Source organism: Myxine glutinosa, chromosome 1 (genome assembly GCF_964187855.1).
Source record: "Myxine glutinosa chromosome 1, kmMyxGlut1.1, whole genome shotgun sequence".
In the NCBI taxonomy this organism is placed as follows: Eukaryota; Metazoa; Chordata; class Myxini; order Myxiniformes; family Myxinidae; genus Myxine; species Myxine glutinosa.
Window position 1 is genome coordinate 102,631,810 of NC_136261.1, and position 25,111 is coordinate 102,656,920.

The 25,111-nt window shown below is 44.3% G+C and overlaps 1 protein-coding gene across 4 annotated transcripts in view; it reads left to right on the top strand.

Annotated features, from left to right (window-relative positions):
* LOC137426994 (cholecystokinin receptor type A-like) overlaps positions 1-25,111 on the top strand; it is a 68,707-nt gene that overhangs the window by 25,410 nt on the left and 18,186 nt on the right. For all 4 annotated transcript variants that reach the window (XM_068116085.2, XM_078775313.1, XM_078775321.1 and 1 more), the window contains 2 exons: positions 12,943-13,379; positions 18,721-18,982. In XM_068116085.2, coding sequence (XP_067972186.1) covers positions 12,968-13,379; positions 18,721-18,982 — 674 coding nt within the window. In that variant the 5' untranslated portion in view covers positions 12,943-12,967. The remainder of the gene's footprint in view (positions 1-12,942; positions 13,380-18,720; positions 18,983-25,111) is intronic.

Sequence of the window (25,111 nt, forward strand, 5' to 3'; positions counted from 1 at the left end):
TCTCACATACATTACCTCTCTGCCAATTTTTTTCCGAATCCGTCCACAACTGTTTGAGATATCTTGTTCAAAGACAGACAGACAGACAGACAAGCAAACAAGTGAAAAATCACTCAGAGAGTGACACTTGGCAAAACAGAATAAAGTAGCATGGCACTCAGTGGAGCATCCTTTTTACCCCACAAATAATTCGTGGTTGAATTCAGTGACCTGATATGCAAATAGTCTTCAAAGTTTAAGTTAATCGGATGAAAATTGACAATGTTCGAAATTTGGCCTATGTTGACCTTTTGGCCTATGTTGACCTTTTGGCCTATGTTGACCTCAACAATAGCTGGTGGTTGGTTTCAGTAAGCTGATATGCAAATCCTATTCAGATTTCAAGTCAATCGGATGAGAATTGAGGATTTTAGAAATCTGAGGAAAGTGGTCGACTTTAGGCCTATGTGGACCTCAAAAATAGTTGTTGGTTGAATTCACTTAACTGATATGAAAATCCTATTCAAACTTTAAGTCAATCGGATGAAAATTGAGGATTTCAGAAATTTTAAATGGTTGTTGACCTTTTGGCCTATGTTGACCTTTTGAACTTTTCACCTCAACAACAAATAGGATTTTGTTGGACCACGAACTCCACCATTTGGTGAAGTTTCGTGAAGATCGGTTTCAAATTGTAACCTGTAGGCAAGTATAAGTGAGCGGACAGACAGACAGACAGACAGACAGACACACACACACACACACACACACACACACACACACACACACACACACACACACACACACACACACACACACACACACACACACACACACACACACACCAGAGTGATCAACATACTTGTCAAAAAAATTTTGTTTTTGCCAAGGAACAAATAGACAGACAGACAGACAGGGGTGAAAACATAACCTCTATCTACCTTTGGTGGTAGAGGTAACGAGCTGTGATTTAATCATCTTTTATTATATTAAACTCACCATTCTTTTTCACACTACACTTGCAGATATTTTCACCCTGCACAATGAGTTTCACTGCTGTATTTTCCTCTCCCTTCCTCTTTTCATCTTTCTTCTGTACTGTACCGCTGCATGCTATTGAAACTGATTACTAGCCCATTCCCTGAGCAGCAGGAGATGGGGTTTGTGTGATGTGTTTGATGTGATTTGTGTTTGATGCGGTTTTGCAAGTGTGTGTGTGTGTGTGTGTGTGTGTGTGTGTGTGTGTGTGTGTGTGTGTGTGTGTTGTCCGTGTGTGTGTTGTCCGTGTGTGTGTTGTCCGTGTGTGTGTTGTCCGTGTGTGTGTTGTCCGTGTGTGTGTTGTCCGTGTGTGTTGTCCAGGTGTGTTGTCCAGGTCATAACCTTTTATACTATATCGCTTTATTGTGAGAACTAGTGTGGATCGGAGAACTAGCGTTGCTGTGTTGTCATGAATTACACCAATCATAATACATTTTGTACAAATTAATTTGTAATATTGGTGATATTATTTATTTGTAATTTATTTGTAATCAAAAAAGCTCCAAGTGGTCTGAAGCTCTAAATGGTCAAGGGTCCCTGCTGATCTAATGGGTGTAAAGTATCTTACAGGTCTTTGGGGTCTTAAGGGTCTTCGTAGTCTTTAATGATCTTTGGAGTCTTTGTGTCTTTTGGGTCCTCTGGGTCTTTGGGGTCTTTTTGGATCCTCTGGGTCTTTTGGGTCTTCATGGTCTTTTAGGTCAGCTGGGTCTTTAATCTTATAGTCTGCTCCAGGAAAGGACATGAGCTGATGAAAACCACCCAGATGAAGGTTAAGCTTCTTCAACTCTGGCTGTTTGGCCAGTTTGGTCTTAGTTAGGTAAAGGGACACTCTTGATGTAAAGCGGCTGATCGAATATCAAATTTGCCCAGCACATGCCTTCTTTACATGACATTTCATAAACGCCATAGTGCTGTACACTGCTCTGTTTCATTTTAGATTTAGCGCTATCATTGGGTTGTAAGCCACAGCTGTGCACCAGCAGGTGCCACTCATTACTATAGATATAAAACCTTGCCATTTTGGTGGCTTTTGATGGAGAAACCTGGAGTACAACCACAGTGTCCAAATGTTCATAATGACCAACAGCCCCCTTGATTGGATAAACAACCTCGATCCTCACATGTGCCATCATACACTTTGTTGGTGGGTTGTAAAGCCTAATAGTGTTAACAAAATCACCAGTTTTTTCAATCTCTTTTGTTGTCGCACTCCTGCACCGGATGACGTCTATACGTGGGTCAGCACTATGTGGTGTCTCGCATGTAATTATATCCATGACAACGTAACACTTTTCTAATGCTCGAGGAAAGAGTGAACGATATATGAATGTCCAGTAAGGAATATAATGCTCAGAGATTTTCCGGAGAACTGTTTCTGCAAAACCCAAGTCCAACAACAACAACTTTTGTTCCAAGATTGGGTATCCTCTGAGTACTATATACCATTGTGTTATTCCACATTAAAAAAAAATTACAGAAACAAGTGAACAAGAAGACGTCATGCGGAGCACGATCCTTTCAAAATCTGCCTCCTCCCCACCAAACGTTTTCAATTGATACAACAAATTCTTCCGCTTCCGGTCTTGCCGGCGAGGTTTCGTTTATTCGCAGCTGTCTATGCTCTCCATCGAAATCTAAGTTAAGTAATTGTTCCCATTTGTATTTTCGTTATAACTGTATTTATTTTATGGTGTTGTACGTATCGTGTGTCCCGAGGAAGATTTTCGGTGCAAATCTTTCATACCTGTATAGAAAATCGTGTTAATTCGTGTCTGTCTTTTGAGGCCTTGAACAGTGTCCAACCTTGAGGCTTTGCTTTCCTCTCAGCGGTCCGTCGTTTGTGCTCCAATAACTTTCGTTCTCTGCTTTTCCCAGTCTTTTCACCCCATAGCCTACTTCCTTGTTTAAAATCAACTAAAAAAAAAACAAAAAAACAAAAAAAACATTTCCTTCTCTGTTCTTATTCTTTGTTCTCATTCGTTTATTCGTTCATATTCATTCGTTCGTTCTTCGACCACGTGTTTCTCCCCCATTTCCCCAGATAGTTTTCACTGTTATTAACCTTCAAATGTTTACACTTTCCCTTCAAGTTCTGTATTCCGTCGTATATTATAACACCTTTTTCTTCTTCTTCTTCTTTAAAAGGCTGCTTTCGACTTGCTCACCAAATCTATTCATCCACAAAAAAAATTCCATCTCTTTCAGTGCCTCTTTTCTACATTCCCTAAACTCTCCTGCACTCCATCCTCCCTCCAGCATCCTCAAACGTATTTTTGACTCGAAGATCACAAGAAACTCATTTTGCAATAAATGTTCGTTTCCCATTAATCGTACACTTTCTAAAATCCAATCTCACCCCTCCCCTCCAAATCTTCCCCATAACCCCTCCCATCCAAATCTTCCCCATCACCCCTCCCCTCCAAATCTTCCCCCTTGCCACTCCCCTCCTAATCCTCCCCATCACCCATCCCTTTCAAATCTCCCCCCTTGCCCCTTCTCTCCTAAACTCCCCCCACACCCCTCCCCTCCAGGACTCCCCCTAGCCCCTCCCCTCCTAGACTCCCCCCTCACCCCTCCCCTCCAAATCTCCCCCATATCCCATCCCTTTCAAATCCCTCCCCTTGTCCCTTCCCTCCTAAACTCCCCACTCGCTCCTCCCCTTCAAATCTCCCCACCCTCATTTCTTCTCAATTTCCCCCCTCTCACTCCCCCTCCTCAAAGCGTCCTCCCCGCTTCTTCCCCCTTCCAACTCTCACCTCCATCTCCCCAAACTTTCTGCCTCGCTCTTCCCCCTCCTCAAATAACACCTCACTGCGCCTCACCCAATCACCATCAAACCTTTTGTCCGCCCCATCCTTCCCTTTCTCCGAGCTATTCTGAAATCTCTGACACACCTTCAACAGCTCTCCCTACCTCTTCCACCTCTTCCACATCTTACCCTACCCCTCCTCCCCCCTGTTCTGTATCTGATGCTCCCCCTTCCTCTTCATTAACGGTATGGACCTCAAACATCCGGGGCCTTCATTCAAACTCAACTGATCTCTCCATACAGGTTGCTTCTGTCAAACCAGACGTGATCTGCTTAACAGAAGCTTTCCTCCTTCATGATGTCTCTGATTCCTTAGTATCTCTCCTGGGTTACTCCCTCCTCCGGTATGATAGACCTGAGCCTCGTCCTGGAGGTGGGGTTGCTATCTTTATCAAAAACTCTCTTCCTCACTCGCCCTGCACTGCACTCTCTCCACCTCATCCCCAGGAATACCTCTGGCTACGGCTTCCCCTTCGCTCCCACCTCTTGTTCATATGTGTGTTGTACCGTCCACCAAACAGTGATGACTCCATCTACATCTCGCTGTCTGATAATATGGACCAACTTCTGTCGACTCATCCCAACTCTCTCTTCCTCATATGTGGTGATTTCAATTGTCACCATGCCAGTTGGCTGGGTGTGGGTACCTCTCTCACCAGCCATGGCTCCTCAGCAAAGGACTTCTGCGATTCACTGGGACTGACACAATCTGTCAATTTCCTGACCCGGATCTCAGTCAACAGAGCATCTTCTCTTCTGGACTTGGTGATGACTAACTTCCCTGAAAATGTCTGCTGCTCTTCTTCTGCTCCAATCGGCTCATCTGATCATGTGCTTGTTAAAGTGGACATCTCTCTGACCATTCTCAGGGAGCCTGCTCAGCGTCGACGAGTCTAGCATTTCACTCAGGCCAACTGGCACGGTCTTCAAGCAGCCATCAATCATCTGGACTGGTCTCCCATCTCTACCACCTCTGACATCAACTCATCCTGGGAATTCTTCCAAAGTAAATTGCTCTCTCTCATGCACAGATTTATCCCATCTCATCTTCAGTTGTCATACCCTTCCTCCCGTCCATGGTACACGGAATCTTGTCGTGAGGCTGTTGTCCAGAAACAACTTGCCTGCGTCTCCTGGAAAGCAAATCCAACGGAAGGAAATCTCATTTCCTTTCACAAAGCCTGAAACAAGTGTGTGTCCACCCTCAGGAGAGCCAGGAAACAATATCTCTCCATTCTCAAGACCGAACTCTCTTATCTGTCTCCCTCTTCCAAATCCTGGTGGCGTCTGGTCAAATCTGTTTCTGGTGTTTGTTCCCCCTCCATCCCCTCCCTTACCTCAAACGGCTACACAGCTGACTCCGCACGTGAAAAAGCTGAATGCCTCAACTCTATGTTTGCCTCCAAATCTTGAGTCCCAAACCCATCCCTCTCTGTACCCACCGTACCCAGTCGTACCCAGCTGCTCCTGGACTCTGTGTCCTTTCCTCCTGACAAGGTGGAAAAGTTTCTGTCAACCCTCGACTCTGATTCTGCAACTGGACCTGACGGCATCAGCCCACGGGTCCTAAAATCCTGTTCTTCCGCTCTTTCACTCCCTCTCTCTGTTCTCTTCACCCTCTCTTTTGCTCAAGGTCAACTGCCATCTGCTTGGAATTCAGCCAACATCACCGCTTTGCACAAAAAAGGTGCAAAAACAGATCCTAGCAACTACAGACCAATCAGCCTTCTCCCAATTATCAGCAAAGTCATGGAATTCCATCATTGCTTCAGATATGAAATCTTTCCTCTTCTCCAATGGCTTGATCTCTGATCATCAATTTGGTTTCAGACCAGGTCACTCTACTCTGGACATGCTGCTTCTGCTGTCTCAACAATGGATGGAGGTCCTCAATGCCAGACAGGAAATTAGAGCTGTCTCCCTCGACATATCACGTGCCTTCGATACGGTCTGGCACCCCGCTCTGCTCACCAAACTCTCCTCCTTTGGAATCCATGGAAATCTCCACGCATGGCTGGCGGATTTCCTCTCCCGTCGTAGTCAACGTGTGGCCCTGAATGGGTTTCTCTCATCTCCTCTTCCTGTTCAGGCTGGAGTTCCCCAAGGCAGTGTTCTGGGCCCTGTGCTTTTTCTGGTCTTCATCAATGATCTCTCTGACTCTCTTGAAAATCCTCTCTATCTCTTTGCTGATGACTCCACTCTCTGCCGCTCCATTCCTCATCCCTCAGATCGGCAGTCTGTAGCATCCTCACTCTCTGCAGACCTGGACAAAATCACAGACTGGGCAAACAAGTGGAACATGTCTTTCAATCCTGACAAATCTCACACTCTTACAATGTCTCTCCGAAAAGACCGACTGGACAACCCTCCCATCTACTTTCTGAATAATCCTCTCCAAGAAGTTCTGTCACTCAAGCTTTTGGGTCTCACTATCTGCCATGATCTTTCCTGGGAAAACCACATTTCCAAGCTGGCCTCCAAAGCCAGTCGCCGACTGGGCATCCTCCGTCGTGCGAAGTCCTTCCTTGGCACACCTGAGCTCCTCACCACATACAAGGCTTTCATCCGCAGCTCAATGGAATACTGCTCTCCCCTCTGGGCTGGTGCTCCTGCCTCACACCTAGCTCGTCTTCACGCTGTTGAAACCAAAGCGTTCATAATCATTGGAATCTCCCGCGATGACGCTATCTCCGAGGGCCTTTCACTTACTCACCGCAGGCAGGTTGGTGGTCTTTCCGTCTTCTACCGACTCCTCTCCGGACTTGCTCCCCCAGCTCTCTCTGGGCTCTGTCCCCCAAATATTCCTACAGGTCGCACAAGATCTGCCTGCAACCCTCTTATGGTTAAACTGCCAAAATCAAGACTCTCTGCTCACCTTCACTCCTTCGTTCCTCTTTTCTCCCACCTCTGGAACAAACTCCCTCACTCTCTTCAATCCCACTCCTCCCTCCAGGTCTTTAAAACGGCTGTTCGCCACCATCTCTTATCTTCCCCAATCCAAAACCTTGATCTTTTCTACCCCCGCTAATTTCACCCCAAATCCACTCTTTTGAGGTGACTTTTGTCTTCTTTCCTGGAAGTCCTTGGTGTCCTTGCGTTTTATACCTATGCTGCCTCCCCCCAGGCCCTCTCCCTCCCACACATCTCCCGATGTCCCTGCCCTCAAATGATGTGTTTGTGTGCACTTCCTCCCCTTCTCTCCCCATCTTGTCTTCTGCTCCCTCTTTTTATATATTTTGTTTGTGAAATAAATGTTAGCTCTTTCACGAGCCTCGATTCAGTATCCAAAAAAAATAAAAAAAATAATTTGTCCATTTCATCAAGATTAAAATTGACGATCTTGATCAAAGCTCGGGTCAACAGGATGAAAAGTGACGATTTTTCAGATGAAAAATGATTTTAGAAGTTTGACCTTGAATTGACCTTTGACTTTTTGACCTCAAAAATAGTTGGTTTCCCAATTCAGTGAGGCACTTTAGAAATGCTGTTCAATTTTCAAGTCAATCGGTTGAAAATTGACGGCTTTTCAGATGAAAATTGATGATTTAAAAAATTGGACCTTGAGTTGATCTTTGACCTCTTGACCTCAAAAATAGTTGGTTTCCCAATTCAGCGAGGCACTCTACAAATGCTGTTCAATTTTCAAGTCAATCAGATTTTAAATGGCAATTTTAGAAATTTGACCTCCAGCTGACCTTTGACCTTTGACCTCAAAATCGATAGGCTTCTCAATTGGGACGACCCATACAACTTGGTAAAGTTTCGTGACGATCGGTTTAGAATTGTGACCTGTAAGCCGGGGACAAACAGACAAACAAACAAGAAGACGTCATGCGGAGCACGATACTTGCAAAATCCGCCCCCCCACCCCCAAGAAAAAAAATTCCATTGATACAGCAAATTGTCCATTTCATAAAGATTAAAATTGACAATCTTGATCAAAGCTCAGGTCAACAGGAAGAAAAGTGACGATTTTTCAGATGAAAAATGATGATTTTGTAAGGTTGACCTTGAGTTGACCTTTGACCTCTTGACCTCAAAAATAGTTAGTTTCCCTATTTAGTGACTCAATGTGCAAATGCTGTTCAATTTTCAAGTCAATCAGATTAAATTGAGGATTTTAAAAACTTGGCCTATGTTGACCTTTTGGCCTATGTTCACCTAAAATATAATTTGTGATTGAATTCAGTGATCAGATATGCGTCATCTTCAAAATTCAAGTCAATCAAATGATAATTTGTGATTTTAGAAATTCGACCTATGTTGACCTTTTGGCCTATGTTCACCTAAAATATAATTTGTGGTTGAATTCAGTGACCAGATATGCAAGTCATCTTCAAAATTCAAGTCAATTGGATGAAAATTGAGGATTTTAGAAATTTGGCGTATGTTGACCTTTTGGCCTATGTTGACCTTTTGGCTTATGTTGACCTTTTGGCCTATGTTGACCTCAAATATACTTGGTGGTTGAATTCAGTGACCAGATATGCAAGTCCTCTTCAAATTTCAAGTCAATCGGATGAAAATTGAGGATTTTAGAAATTTGGCAAAGTTGGTGACCTTTGGCCTATGTTGACCTTTTGACCCCAAAAACAATAGGCTTCTCAAATGGGACGACCTATACCACTTCGTGAAGTTTCGTGACGATCGGTTTAGAATTGTGACCTGTCGGCCGGTGACAAACAGAGAAACAGACAGACAGACAGAACCACAAACGCAACCGACCAATCTCTGCGATTTTGCAAGTAATAAAAATTTTTATGCTAAATTAAAAAGGCAATGTAGGGATGACAAACTACAGTCTAAAAAAGGTCCGAAACAAAATGGGGATGATGTTGGTTTAGAGAGTAGCTAAGAGTACGTAGTATTGCCATCACATAACAATCCCTACATCACTGCCTCTAGACTATTGTCTCGGGCTAGGCCGAGCTAAAAGTATTAGAAGCTCCTATATTTCATTTCTGCATAAGTATAAGAAGCTCCAATATAATTTGAGGGACTTCTTGCAGCTTCAGTTGTCTTTCCTACTTTTCTTTTTTATCAACTTAGAGTAACCAATCACAAATGGAGATAGTTATAGAATAATAATAATAATAATAATAATAATAATGCATTTATTTTATACTAGGACGTGCCCGTACGTGGGTGCCCGTACGTGCGTGCAAAAAAACATGCGTGCAAACAACAACAACAAAAAAAAACTTTGAAACCACGTGGCAGTAACGACCATAGAACCCCCCCCCTCTATTTACATGAAATGGTTTGGTCCATTCGCAACGACCACAGAACCCCCCCCTCTATTTACATGAAATGGTTTGGTCCATTCGCAAAGCCAAAGCGAATGGCGAACGGCTAAATCGCCATAGCTCGGTAACTACTTCTCCGATTAATATGAAACCTTGAAAAGGCACATCCTCGGGTCCCCAGCAATATACCTGGCAAGTTTCAAGTATATCGGACCCGTGGTTGTCGAGAAACAGCGGTCACAGACAAACAAACACACAGACACACAGACACACAGAGATTACTGGAATTATAGATAGATAGCGCTTTTCAGGAAGCCCAAAGACGCTTTGACAGAGTGCAAAACATAATGCATAGCAAAACATAAAAACAATTGCAAAAAAAGAAGAATCAATAGGGAAATATTCGAAGCACAAAGGAGGGAGAAGGAGAGGAGATAGTCAGGGGTTAGATGCTGTGGGTTAAATGTTGAATGCAGTGTTGAACAGGTGGGTCTTGAGTGATGTTTTGAATGTGGTGAGTGAGGAGGAGTCTCTGATGGTGTGAGGTAGCGAATTCCAGAGGGTGGGAGCAGCGATGGAGAAGGCCCTGTCCCCCCAGGATCTAAATTTGGTCCGGATGGGGGGGGGGGGGGGGTCAGAAGGTTGGTACCAGCAGAGCGGAGGATGCGGTGTGTCTGGAGAGGAGGTCAGCCAGGTAGGATGGGGCCAGGTTATGGAGAGCTTTGTAGGTCAAGAGGAGGATTTCGTACTGGATTCTCTGGGAGATGGGGAGCCAGTGAAGCTTGTAAAGGACGGGGGTGATGTGGTCATGGGTCCGGGAATGGGTGAGTAGACGGGCAGCGGAGTTCTGAATGTATTGGAGTTTATTGGTGATTGTTGAGGGTGAACCATAGAGGAGGCTATTGCAGTAGTCCAGACGGGAGGTGATGAAGGCGTGGATGAGGGTTTCTGCAGCTGTGGAGGAGAGGGATGGACGGAGACGGGCGATGTTTTTCAGGTGAAAGAAGGCTGTCTTTGTGATCTGTTTAGTGTATTTGTCGAAGGAGAGGGTTTGGTCAAAGATGATGCCAAGATTCCGGATGTGAGGGGAGGTGGATACTGGGATACAAGAATACTGTTATTAGATATGTTCATGCAGTTTGAAAGAAGTTGATGATCATGTACTGATATTATAACAATATAACATTGTACTCGGCTGCTAATTTGTAGTCTCAGTATGTGGCTACACTACAAGAGTAATCAAGTACTGGTGTAACCAGTGAAGTGTTGTGGAAGCTTGAAGCAATAAGTGATCAAGTGTAAATGAGGCAGTGATGTAGGGATTGTTATGTGATGACAATACTCTTAGCTACTCTCTAAACCAACATCATCACTATCTTGTTTCGGACCTTTTTTAGACCGTAGTTTGTCATCCCTACATTGGCTTTTTAATTTAGCATAATTTTTTTATTCACTTGTATGAATGTCCAGGAAGGAATATAATGCTCGGAGATTTGCTGGGGAACTGCTTCTGCAAAACCCAAGTCCAATAAAGCTGAAATGAAAGGCTGATGTTTCAGCATTGTATTAAATGAAATGGACCGTGCGAGAGGAAAGGGAAATGTGAAAAAACAATTTCTGAGAACATTAATGTCTTGTACTGGAAGTGGTAAAATGAAATTAAACTTCTATGGAGAAAGTGTTCTATTTATTTGTTATTGTAAATACATGGGAGAGGCAACCTCCCTTGCTTTTGTTATATTGTGTAGAATAATGAATGAATCTTTGAAACTCTGGTGTCTATTTCCCAACAGACCTGAACCTGTACAGAAAGAGCACCTGTGTATGTACACCACTTTATATTGGTCCCAAGAGTGGTCTTTATAAACAGATTTGACTATTTCTTGTGTTCCAAATTGTAGTATTTTGGATAAAAATACCAAATATAATACCTTCAATGTACATTTCCCTTACAGTTAGGTAATATATAAGGTTCTAGTACACATCTTATCGAGAGCCTCCGACAGTTGAGATGCCCTATAAAAGATTTGTAGGGCCCTGACTTAACTTGACACTTGTGTATTTATCTTGGAAGGAAGGCTTCCGTACTGCCTGACGTACTTACCTGCCTGACGAGAGAGATACCGTGATCCCTAAGACGGTGCCCTCAGGGTGAGGCCTACGCATTGCAGTCCGGGCGGCTTGACCCTTCCCGATGACTGCACAATTTGTGGTTTCACATTAAGAGGCTGGTGGACTGAGTGTCGTGAAGATAAGAGAGACTTTAATTGAAAGTGTGATATGAATCAGAGTTATATTATTCTATGTTAAATTTGCATTGATGGGCAAGAAGGGAGAGGAGCAAGAATGGGTAATAAAGCATGGTAAGTGAACCCTGTATAATATTGTGCATCGTATGACTGCAGGTATTTTAATTGAGGAAGGTGCACATCACACAACTGAAACGACATTCCAAGATATTGTTGTGGAAATGACTCCTGGGGGTTAATAATGTTGTTGTCATTCCCCATACAGCGGGAAACATCGTTTTGTGTGTGTGTGTGTGTGTGTGTGTGTGTGTGTGTGTGTGTGTGTGTGTGTGTGTGTGTGTGTGTGTGTGTGTGTGTGTGTGTCTGTGTCTGTGTCTGTGTCTGTGTGTGTGTCTGTGTGCGTGAGTACGCTGGCGCACACTTGTCCGAGCCACAACGTTTTATCATTTGAGCTTTTGTCATAAAATTTTAAACAAAACTTTATTATGAGAATATGGAGAAGACAAATTATTAATTAGGTCAAAGGTCAATATCACATGAAATCATCAATTTTCATCGAATTGACATGAAAGTTGAAGAATTTGCATATTGGGTCACTTAATTGGTTCACCAATGAAAGGCTAGAATCCAATTGCTTTGAGGTCAAGAAGTCAAGGTCACAAAATCATCAATTTCCATCTGATTGACTTGAAATTTGAGCAGGATTTGTATATTGGGTCATTGAAGCTTATTGCTTTCAGGTCAAAAGGTCAAAGTCGCCTAAAATCGTCAATTTATTTGGCTGATTTCATTATGTTTAACATACGGAAGAGGAAGAAGTCCGAATACAAACAAGACACGGATAGACTCTGCATTTTCAGATGCTTTCGAGTTAATATTAAAATTTGTATCTAGTTTGCTAACACACTTGATTGAATCAAATACTGCATGTTACAACAATGTAAATCACTTAAAATTCTGGCTTTGGAAATGGAAAATCAAATTGGAGTGTTGGAAAATCAAATTTGGAAAATTGGAAAAATCAAAATCAAATTGGTGGAGTGTTGGAAAATCAAATTTGGAAAATTGGAAAAATCAAAATCAAATTGGTGGAGTGTTGGAAAATCAAATTTGGAAAATTGGAAAAATCAAAATCAAATTGGTGGAGTGTTGGAAAATCAAATTTGGAAAATTGGAAAAATCAAAATCAAATTGGTGGAGTGTTGGAAAATCAAATTTGGAAAATTGGAAAAATCAAAATCAAATTGGTGGAGTGTTGGAAAATCAAATTTGGAAAATTGGAAAAATCAAAATCAAATTGGTGGAGTGTTGCGGTGATGGTTGTCCTTCTGGAAGTTTCTCCCATCTCCACACAGGATCTCTGGAGCTCAGCCAGAGTAACCATCGGGTTCTTGGTCACCTCTCTTACCAAGGCCCTTCTCCCCCGATTGCTCAGTTTGGCCGGGCGGCCAGCTCTAGGAAGAGTCCTGGTTGTTCCAAACTTCTTCCATTGAAGAATTCTTCATTTTCATAATTAATATCACCTACGTATTCTGCGATTTATCTTTCCTCATGTTGACTGTACATTTTTCATCGAGTTTTATCTTGTTGCTTTTTCTCTTTTGTAACCCCACATCCCCAGCAATGCTTCACAAGCCAACGCAACAATGCTGAATAAAACAACGAGCGCTGAACCATCATTCACCTGGCCATGCACAATGGGCAGTGACATCACAACCTCGACAACGACCAAATATACAAATGGCTCCACTGACCCCAACTCGCAGAAAAACTCCTCACATTGCAGAGGCCTTGCTCCCACCCAAGATATTGACAGCATGCTCCGTATTGTCCTTTACCTCCTGATCTTCATCACCAGTGTTGTTGGCAATGCCATCATCTTGATAGTTCTGGGCTGTAACCGCCGTCTTCGCACAGTCACAAACACGTTTCTTCTTTCACTGGCAGTCAGCGACCTCCTCCTTGCCCTCTTCTGTATGCCCTTCAACCTCATCCCAAGCCTCCTCAAGGACTTCATATTCGGCTGGTTCATCTGTCGAAGTGTCGCTTACCTCATGGGTATGGTGAGGAGTTGTCATACCACATTTCAAATCAATATTATGTTACATTAAAGTCTTTGTGCAACTTTGAACTGTCATAACATTTGAAGTACACATGATAGAAACTACAAATTTTTATTTATTTAATTAAGCCATTATTGTATGATGTATTAAGTGTATTGATGGTGTATTAAGCCATAATTCATAAAGGTTTTACTCAATACAGTTCAAATTTTAGGCTTCAGTGTAACCGCCATCTTTCACAATACATCGTTCAATCTGATTTTCCAACTTGTTGAGAACATTCTCCAGTTGCTGTTGAGTAATTTAATAAATTGTATTCGTGATCATAGCCCTAAGTTAATACAAACAATGTGGTTTTGAATTTTGATGAGTAAACAATACTTTTACATCTGTCCCCATTGGACTACATTTTATGGGACTGTCAGGCAAATGAGGTGGCCCAGCAATTGGTCTACGTCTAACGAGCCACTTGTCTGCAAAGACATCATTCAAGAACTGTCGCACATTCAAAGCATCGGGGCAAGGAGCCTAGTCTTGCTTGTACAGGTGATATGAGAAATATTTGATCATCATAGTTCAGGTACCAAATGCAGTAATTATGGTGGTTGACTTTACCATTGATGTAAAGGTTGCCTCATCAGAAAATGTCAACACACCAATTAACCCAAGACAATTGTGCATTTAACAACAGCAATAACATTAACAATAACAAAACTTGATGAGTTTTGCTTTTACATGCCATTTACAGCTTCCTTCTGTCATTTGCACATCAAAAGTTATAAAATTCAATATTGCACAAGGACTTCATGAGCAACCTGGTGTGTGTGTGTGTGTGTGTGTGTGTGTGTGTGTGTGTGTGTGTGTGTGTGTGTGTGTGTGTGTGTGTGTGTGTGTGTGTGTGTGTGTGTATACACTCCATGGTCAAAAGTATGCAGACACCCCTTCTCGTTAGGGGATTCGGCTGTTTCAGCCACACCCATTGCTGACAGGTATATATAATCAAGCACACAGCCATGCAATCTCCATAGACAAACACTGGCAGTAGAATGGGCCGTATTGAAGAGCTCAGTGACTTTCAACGTGGCACCGTCATGGGATGCCACCTTTCCAACAAGTCAGTTCATCAAATTTCTTCCCTGCTAGAGCTGCCCCATGTCAACTGTAAGTGCTGATATTGTGAAGTGGAAACGTCTAGTAGCAACAACAGCTCAGCCGCGAAGTGGTGGGCCACACAAGCTCACAGAACGGGACCGTCGAGTGCTGAAGTGCGTAGCATGTAAAAATGCACGTAAAAATGATTTTTTTTTCGTTTAAGACTGATTTTTTCTTGATTTTTTTCGTTTCTTGCAGGTTTCCATGATGTTCCTTACTCAACAACATCATGGACACCTGCAAAAAAAATCAAAAAAATCGTTAATCAATTATTTTGCCCTATGGTTCCAGACTTACAGGACACCCTGTATATATGTTGGGACCGATCCACAGATGGGTTCCATCGGCCGATGGGTCTGCGCCATCTGCGGATGTGTTGTTCACCTTGAAGGAATGTGTTGACAGAATGGTGCTCTTCAATCAGGTACACAGTCATTGTGTGTACACAGTCACAGACACAGTCCAATGACTGTGTACCTGATTGAAGAGCACCATTCTGTCAACACATTCCTTCAAGGTGAACAACACATCCGCAGATGGCGCAGACCCATCGGCCGATGGGTCTGCATTGTCATTTCTCGTGCATCCACAGATGGGTCAGACCCATCGGCCGATGGGACCGATCCACAGATGGGTTCCAACATATACACTGCATGGCCAAAAGTATGTGGACACCCGAACATCACACCTGCATGTGCTCGTCGAACATCTCATTCCAAAATCATGAGCATTAATATGGAGTTGGTCATCCCCCCTTTGCTGCTGTAACAGCCTCCACTCTTCTGGGAAGGCTTTCCACTACATGTTGGAACATTGCTGCGGGATTTGCTTCCATTCAGCCTCAAGAGCATTAGTGAGGTCAGACACTGATATTGGGCAATTAGGCCTGTCTCGCAGTCAGCATTCCAATTCATCCCAAAGGTGTTCGATGGGGTTGAAATCAGGGCTCTGTGCAGGCCAGTCAAGTTCTTCCACACCGATCTCAACAAACCATTTCTGTATGGACCTCGCTTTGTGCATGGGTGCATTCTCAGGCTGAAACAGGAAAAGGCCTTCCCCAAACTGTTGCCACAAAGTTGGAAGCACACAACCGTCTAGACTCTAGAATGTCATTGTATGCTGTGGCGTTAAGATTTCCCTTCACTGGAACTAAGGGGTCTAGCCCAAACCATGAAAAACAGCCCAGACCATTATTCCTCCCCCACCAAACTTTACAGTTGGCACTATGCATTTGTGTAGGTGGTGTTCTCCTGGAATCCACTCCACCAAACCCAGAATCGTCCGTCGGACTGCCAGATAGTGAAGCGTGATTCGTCACTCCAGAGAACGTGTTTCCACTGCTCCAGAGTCCAATGGCGGCGAGAACAGTCCCGATGAACATCCCAGTCCCGATGAACAGTTGTTGTACTGACGTTGCTTCCAGAGGCAGTTTGGAACTCAGTAGTGAGTGTTGCAACTGAGGACAGATGATGTTTAAGCGCTTCAGCACTAGGCGGTCCCATTCTGTGAGCTTGTGTGGCCTACCACTTCGCGGCTGAGCTGTTGTTGCTCCTAGACATTTCCACTTCACAATAACAGCACTTACAGTTGACCGGGATAGCTCTAGCAGGGCAGAAATTTGACGAACTGACTTGTTGGAAAGGTGGCATCCAATGGCGGTGCCACGTTGAAAGTCACTGAGCTCTTCGGTATGACCCATTCTACTGCCAATGTTTGTCTTTGGAGATTGCATCGCTGTGTGCTTGATTATTTATACCTGTCAGCAATGGGTGCGGCTGAAATAGCTGATTCCACTGATTAGAAGGTGTGTCTGCATACTTTTGACCATGTAGTGTATAGATGTATGTATATATATATATATATAGATATGTATAATGTATATATATGTATATGACACAACTGAGTGGTTGGGAACAACCAGCCCACAGGTTGGGAACAAACAATCCTGCAGACTGGACAGAGAAGACAGACAACAGTGAAGTCAAATTTGTTATTATTGCTATATACTCAAAATTTTGATTTGAGATCAAAAGATGAATATGGGGCAACAGCAAAGAGTCTCAGCTTTTATTTCTTGGTAGTTCTATGCATATGTGTTTTACCATTGTTGAACAATCGGACTCTTTATGTTCAGTCCCCTTTCCCCCCATTTTAGGTAAGCATAAGTATTGGAACAAATGACTGACAGGTGTTTCTTATCCCTCCCCTCCCCCCTTTCACTCCCCCTCTCCATCCCTCCTCTCCTCCTCACTCCTCTGCACCCTTCACTCTCCTCCCTGTTACTGATCCCCTCCTCCCCCTCATCCTTCCTTCCCCCTACCTCTCCTCCCCACTCCCCTCCCCTCCCCCTTCTCTCCCACAGCGCCCCCCGTTTCCCATCGCCCTCCCTCCCCTCGCCCCCCCTCTCTAAATATTTCCGTCACAAAGTGACTCTGCATTACCCAGCAACGCCAGGGACATTTGCTAGTTATAAATGTTTAGGCAAAACGACAAATAAAGCAAATGGAAAGGTAAGGGAATGGTGAAACCGCAGTGTTCAATTACCAAGCAGATTGTAGAGGGCTTGCCAAGCGGCTTAAGCACTCGAGCAAGCACTCCAAGCAAGTACTTCCATTCTGACAGCCTGGTCTGGTCTGCTGTCTGTTTTTCACTCCATTTCTGCGTGTTGTGATCAAGAGCTGGAGGAAGGAAGGAAACGTCTCAAGTTCATGTCCTTCACGTGTTAAATCTACAGTATTTTTTGTCCCCTTTATTTAAAATCCTTCGTGCTTTTATTTATAATCTATCTATAATTCCAGTAATCTCTGTGTGTATGTTTGTATGTTTGTATGTTTGTATGTTTGTCTGTGACCGCTGTTTCTCGACAACCACGGGTCCGATATACTTGAAACTTGCCATGTATATTGCTGGGGACCCGAGGATGTGCCTTTTCAAGGTTTTAAATTAATCGGACAAGTAGTTACCGAGCTATGGCGATTTAGCCGTTCGCCGTTCGCTTTGGCGTTGCGAATGGACCAAACCATTTCATGTAAATAGAGGGGGGGGTTCTGTGGTCGTTGCGAATGGACCAAACCATTTGATGTAAATAGAGGGGGGGGATTGTCACCGTACTCGCAAGCCGTTCGCTTTGCCTTTGGCTTTGCGAATGGACCAAACCATTCCATGTAAATAGAGGGGGGGGATATAATTTTAGATATATATATAGTACGGGCATGCCCTAGTATTCATAATTACACGAGTTGGGAAGATTATATGTGCATTACTTTGTAACAAACGACTTGTGTAATTCGAATGAGTAAATTAAATGAAGCATCACATGACTATAAGTATTGGTGGATGATTTACAATTGATCTTGGTACCATCCATTGTTGGAATTAAATGTTACTTAAAAGTTATATTTGTGAATAATGATGACCTGTGGGCAAAAGTGAATGTCGGGTTAAGGATCGAAATAGAGCTGACACACACACACACACACACACACACACACACACACACACACACACACACACACACACACACACACACACACACACACACACACACCATCTCCTTACTGGATGGCGATTGGCTCCCTATGGGAGCTCATCTGGTTTAAAGGTTTAAAATATATGTACAATAAACTTCAGTGGATAAATTAAGTTTACAGTTGAAATCTATTTTATTTCTATATTTCCTTTTTACAATGGAAGAACATCTGACTTCTTCTGAAGGTAAAATGATCGTTTCTGTATAATATTGTATTTATTACAAGCATCGGTGACGTAACAGTGAGAACGTCCGCTCTGAGTCTGGTAGGTCAGTGGTTCAAATCCCAGCCGACCCACACCAAAGACTTTAAAATGCTTTGTTCTGATTCCCTGCTTGACACTCAGCATTTGAAAGGATAGAGCACAGACAAACAACCAGACTTTGAAAATAATAGAGCAGGCCTTGATGGGCCTCATGGCTCCTCCTGCATCAAAGTTTCTTGTCTTGTTATTATTTGCTGTGGAGACATGAAACCAAGTGTATTCGATTTGTCCATGATAATACCTATTGATGCATAAAATAATCACTTTGAAAAGCTTATATAGTTCTTTAACAACAATTAGCTAAATTGTATATGGGAAGTTTCCCTTTTCCATGTACTTACAAGTTGATTTACATATGAATTGCTCTTCTTTTTTTTTCCTTCCCCAAGGCATTTCTGTAAGTGTCTCCACCTTCTCTTTGGTTGCTATTTCCCTTGAGCGATATGGGGCCATCTGTGACCCTCTGCGTTCCCGTTCATGGCAGACCCGATCACATGCATCACGTGTAGTCTGTGTCACTTGGCTTCTGTCCCTGGCCCTTATGGTGCCCTACATCCTGTACTCACAACTCCTACCCTTCAAAAAAGATGATGGAAGCACAGGACACACGTGCCGCATGCGATGGCCGTCATGTGCCATGCAGCATGCCTGGTATGTCCACATTCCTATGTCATGTGACTTGCAGCATTACTTAGAATGTACAATGCCTTCACAAAGTATTCACACCCCTTGACTTTTTCACATTGTGTTATGTTACAACCTGAATTTAATAATGGATTACATTGAGATTTTTTTTTGTCACTGATCTACACATAATACCCCATAATGTCAAAGTGGAATTATTTTTCAGAATGTTTACAAAATAATTAAAAATGAAAAGCTGAAATGTCTGAGTCAATAAGTATTCAACCCCCTTTGCCTGACACTTCCAACTGAGCTCAGGTGTATCCAATTTCCTTTGATCATCCTTAAGATGTCTCGACAACTTGATTTGAGTCCACCCGTGGCCAATTCATTTGGATTGGAAATGATTGATATAGAAAGTAATACACCTTTCTATATAAGGTCCCACAATTGGCAGTGCATGTAAGAGAAGAAACTCCACCATTAATTCCAAGAAACTTGTCCGTAGAACTCCAAGATAGAATTGTGAGGAGGCAAAGATCTGGATCTGGAGAAGGGTATAAAACAATTTCTGGAGTGTTGGAAAGTTCCCACGAGCACAGTGAGCTCCATCATTAGGAAATGGAAAGAATATGGAATTACCCAGACTCTTCCTAGAGCTGACGTCCGACCAAAGTGAGCAACCGGGCAAGTAGGACTCTGGTCAGGGAGGTGAACCCAATGACCACTGACAGAACTACAGAGTTCCTTGACTGAGATGGGAAAATCTGCCAAAAGGACAACAACCTCTGCAGCACTTCAGAAATCGAGGCTTCATGGGAGAGTGGCTAGACGGAAGCCACTCCTGAGAAAAAGGTTCATGACGGCATGCCTTGAGTTTGCATAAAGGTACGTGAAAGACTCTGACAACATGTCGCAAACGACTCTGGTCTGTTGAGACGAAAATTGAACTCTTTAGCCTGAATGCAAAACACTGTCTGGCAGAAACTGACCACAACTCATCACCCATCTAACACCATCCCGACCCTGAAGCATGGTGGTGGCAGCATCATGCTATGGTGATGCTTTTCAGTGGCAGGGACTGGGAGACTTGTATGGAGAGAGGGAGCAATGGATAGAGCCAAATACAGGCAAAACCTTGAGGAGAACCTGCTTCAGAGTGCAAAATACCTTAGACTGTGGCAAAGATTTACATTCTAACAGAACAATGACCCCAAGAATGCAGCCAAAGCAACACTGGAATGACTTCAGAACAAGAATGTGAAACTCCTTGAATGGTCCAACCAAAGCTCAGACTTGAATCCCATTGAGAATATGTGGAAAGACCTGAAGATTGCTGTTCACCGACACTCCCCATCTAACTTGACAGAGCTTGAGCAAATCTGCTGGAAGAATGAGAGAAATTCCCCAAATCCAGATGTGCAAAGCTGATGCAGACATACCAAAGAAGACTCGAAACTGTAATCGCTACCAAAGGGTTTTCAACCCCCTGAACCAAATCTATGAAGTATTGGTTCAGGGGGTTGAAAACTTGTGTTAGTTAGATATTTTTGTTTTTCATTTATTATTTTGTAAAAAAATCGAAAAAAAGATTCCGCTTTGACATTATGGGCTATTATGTGTAGATCAGTGACCAAAAAAATCTCAATTTAATCCATTTTTAATTCAGGCTGTAACACAATGAAATGTTTAAAAAAAGTCAAGGGGTGTGAATACTTTCTGAAAGCACTGTATGTTTGCCTGCACATGTCTGTACCAACATTTTCTAGTAAGGTGTATAGTCATCGATCTGAAAAATGTGAACTTCATGGTATATAATGAGTTTCCTTACACGGATCGTCAACGCAGGTGGAGGCCTTTAGGCCTGTGCTATGCTGAACTTCAAGCAAGTAAGCAGAACATACAATTTTAATGTTGTTTGTATGACTCGGCTGGGGTTCGAACAGACGACTCAAGAGTAGATGCTCTAACTATGACTCCACAGGATGCTGTTACATGCTTCCTCGAGTGAGGGAAGAGCAGGATAGAAAGCTCCGAGAGGAAATGCATTGGGTGAGCGAGGCCTGTGTTACGCGTTGGAGTTTGGGTTAGCAGAGTAAAAAATGGGATTTTAGTGGGGCAGATTTTGAAGAGATTAGGACAGAGACAGTTAGGAGCACCATATTGGGCCAGGCTGACAGGAGGGCAATCTGCACTAGATAAATTGACGACCTTCAAGGAACAAATTGGCAGAGTGGAAAATAAAATCCAGTCATGAGCATTAAGGTGTGTGTGTGTGTGTGTGTGTGTGTGTGTGTGTGTGTGTGTGTGTGTGTGTGTGTGTGTGTGTGTGTGTGTGTGTGTGTGTGTGTGTGTGTGTGGTGTGGGACCCGAGGTGTAAAGATTAAGGCAAAGACGCCTGTTTGTGCATGTGCAACGCTGGAAGATGGCGATGTAACCTTTAGTGGTGAAAGGGTAAAGAATATCTTGTGACATATCACATGTCGAACCAGGTAGAAGTCCACCGCATACTGATGCACACCTTACCCTTGTGTCCTGAAGAAAAGGAAGAAGCTCCACCTCCAACAACCTTGATTTGCGACGAGCAAGGTGACATGAAATGCTCCAGGCTCCAGTTGACATGGCATTGAAACTTGCAACTCGGTGGGCCACAGTGTCGATTGCTCCAGGATCGGTGCCGTATGATTGGGCCACACCACTGTCACTGGGCGTTGGCGATGTGTGATTGGTTGGAATCCAAAGAGGAGAATTGACAGACACCTCAGAGGAAAGGCAAGGTGATTCAAGGAGATGCGCTCTCTGTTCTGAGTTAGTTGAATCAAAGTCTTCAGGAGTCTTGGTTGCTGTGCTGGGCTGGCGGCATGTCTTGCCTTCACGATCTACTGGGACGTGCTCCCCATTGAAACCTGGAACTTTTCTCCCTGCTATCTTCATCTCGCCCAGTTTGGTGTTAATGCGAGTTGTGCTTGTGGCGCTCTCGGGGGTTTAGTTTCTTTCCATGTTGTTACCCTCACCATAGGAGAGCTTATTGCATTTGGATCCGTTTGCTGAATTTCAATTATATTCCATTTGTCATACATACACCAGTAGATAAAGCCTGGTGTTGGCTTAGCGGTTAGGGCGCCGGCTTGGGATCCTAGGATCCTGGGTTCGAATCCCGGTCAATCGCTGAATTAATGCCAGGGGGGGGTGGACGCAGCCTGTCATCCTTCCGAGGTCGGCAAATTGAGCACCAGTTCACTGGCAATTCCGTGTTTGTCGCAAGAGGAGACTAACAGGGTTGGTGGCAGGAAGGGCATCCGGCCATAAAACATTGCTTCAAAAAAGGGGACCACGGTGCCAGAAAAAGGCCAACCCCTGCGCTGCGGGGGAAAATGGTCTCTAAAGGTGGTTCTTGTCACTTACTGAATTGAAGATTTGCAAGTATATTCGTTCCCTGAGTATGTTTGTTACTTGCGTAATCAAAGGTTCCCAAGTATATGTACAGTCACGTGAAAAAGTAAGTACACCCCATGTAAAGTTTTGACTTTTTCAACATATTTCAACATACAGCTATTTGATCTTCATTTCAACAATATTGACAGATAAAGGTGACATAATATAACAAATATCATGACACATTTACATTTTGTAGTCCATTGTATAATTTAAATAAAGATATATGCAAATTTCGCATGTGGAAAAAGTAAGTACACCCCTACATTTATCACTACTTCAAATACCTAAAATTAGAATCAGGTGCACCAGCTCAGGTGCAAATGATTAGAACATTGTTAGAGAGGATCTTGGAGGAACCTGTCTTATTTAAACCTCAGACATTTCGTTTGGTTTGCTCTTTGTTGTTGAAGTGTGCAGCGTCACCATGCCTCGATCAAAAGAGCTCTCTGAGGCCTTCAGAAAGAAGGTTATAGATGCCTACGAGTCTGGGAAGGGATTTAAAAAGATCTCCAAACAATTTGAAATCAATCATTCGACTGTCCGGAAGATCATCTACAAGTGGAGAAGATTCCAAACAACTGCCAACTTGTTCAGGCCAGGCCGCCCCAGCAAGTTCAGCCTGAGAGCAGACCGCAAGATGCTGGAAGAAGTCTCGAAGAACCCCAGAATGTCATCACAGGACTTACAGGTAGCTCTTGCCACTATTGATGTGAAAGTGCACGAGTCTACCATTAGAAAGAGGCTGCACAAGGTTGATCTACATGGGAGGTGTGCCAGGAGGAAACCTTTGCTGTCCAGAAAGAACATCTGGGCAAGACTAAAGTTTGCCAATGAACACCTGGGAAAAGACCAGCACTTCTGGAACAATGTGCTCTGGACAGATGAGTCAAAGGTCGAGCTATTTGGCCACAGTACCAGAAGACATGTTTGGCGAAAACCAAAGACAGCATTTGACCACAAGAACCTGATACCAACTGCAAAGCATGGTGGTGGAAATGTTATGGTTTGGGGCAGCTTTGCTGCATCAGGGCCTGGGCAGCTCACCATCATAGAATCCATGATGAATTCTTCATTGTACCAGAGGCTGCTTGAGGATAATGTGAGGCCATCTGTCGGAAAGTTGAAACTGAACCGAAGGTGGACCTTGCAACATGACAATGACCCTAAATATACCAGTGAATCCACCAAGGAATGGCTGAAAAGAAATAAATGGCGGGTTCCGGAATGGCCAAGTCAAAGCCCAGATCTAAATCACATCGAGATGTTGTGGGGGGAATTGAAACGAGCTGTGCATGCAAGAAACCCCTCAAACATCGCACAGCTGAAAGAATTCTGCATGGAGGATTCGGCAAAAATTTCTCCCAGTCGATGTCAGAGACTGGTAGACAGTTATAAGAAACGCCTACTTGAGGTTGTTTCTGCCAAAGGGGGCAATACCACCTATTAGAGCCAAGGGTGTACTTAGTTTTTCCACATGCGAAATTTGCATTGATGTTTATTTAAATTATACAATGGACTACAAAATGTAAATGTTTCATGATATTTGTTATATTATATTGTAGCGGCTACCGCTGGGTATACACAATTGCCTTGCACCTACCGAGGACACGGAGCGATCACCATGCCGGGCTCGCCCAGGACGCCGGGCATGCCCGCTCTCGACTTGCCAGGCCTTGTCCGGGACGCCCGGGCGCGCCCGGGCATGCCCGCTCTCGACTTGCCAGGCCTCGTCCGGGACGCCCGGGCACGCCCCCTCTCGCCTTTCCCGGGCAAACGCTCCGGGATAATGTGTATATATATTGCTGCCTGATAAACGGGCTTTTCAGAGTACCCGAGTTGATTTGACACAATAAAGAAACTCGGACAAATTCCAGCTTTTTGTCGCGTCCATTCTTTCGATTTACGTTGGAGCATAGCTCCTACATTGGTGACCCGACATGGACACGGCAGTTGCCCTCAAACTGCCTACCTTCTGGGAGGCTCACGCGGCGGTTTGGTTCGCCCAGGCGGACTCCCTGTTCGCCCTGCGAGGCATCACGGCCGACGACACCCGCTTCCACCATGTGGTAGCAGCACTCGGCTCAGCCACCGTGGCCCGTGCCCTGAGCCTCCTCGAGCGCCCGCCAGCCGCTGACAAATACGACGTGATTAAAAAGCTCCTCCTCAACGCTTTCGCCCTCTCATCAGCGGAACGCGCACGGCGCGTGCTCGACCTGCCCGAGCTCGGCGACACGCGCCCGTCCGAGCGAATGGACTACATGCTTTCGCTGCTCGGCGAGCACTCTCCGGCATTCCTGTTCCGGGAGCTGTTTCTCCGTCAGCTGCCTAGCCCGGTACGCCTCGCCCTGGCAAGCACGACGATCACGGATCCCCGTGCCCTCGCCAGGGAAGCCGACAAGATCTCCGCGGCAGGCCAACGCATTGGAGCAGCGACCTGGAGCCCACCGCCGTCAGAAGCAACGCCCATGGCGCCCGAGCACCCAGCACGGTCGACGACCGAACTGCCGACCCAATTGGCGTCGGTTCGGACAGAAGGCCCGGACATGCCGACCCCTGTGCACCTTCGGCAAGCCGGGAAACGGCCGGGCCGGCGTTCATTACCAGCCATGAGCGCCGGCCACACGGGCAACTTACTTTTCATCACGGACAAAGCGTCCGGACGGCGCTTCCTGTGTGACACCGGTGCCCAACTGAGCATCATACCCGCCTCCGATCAGG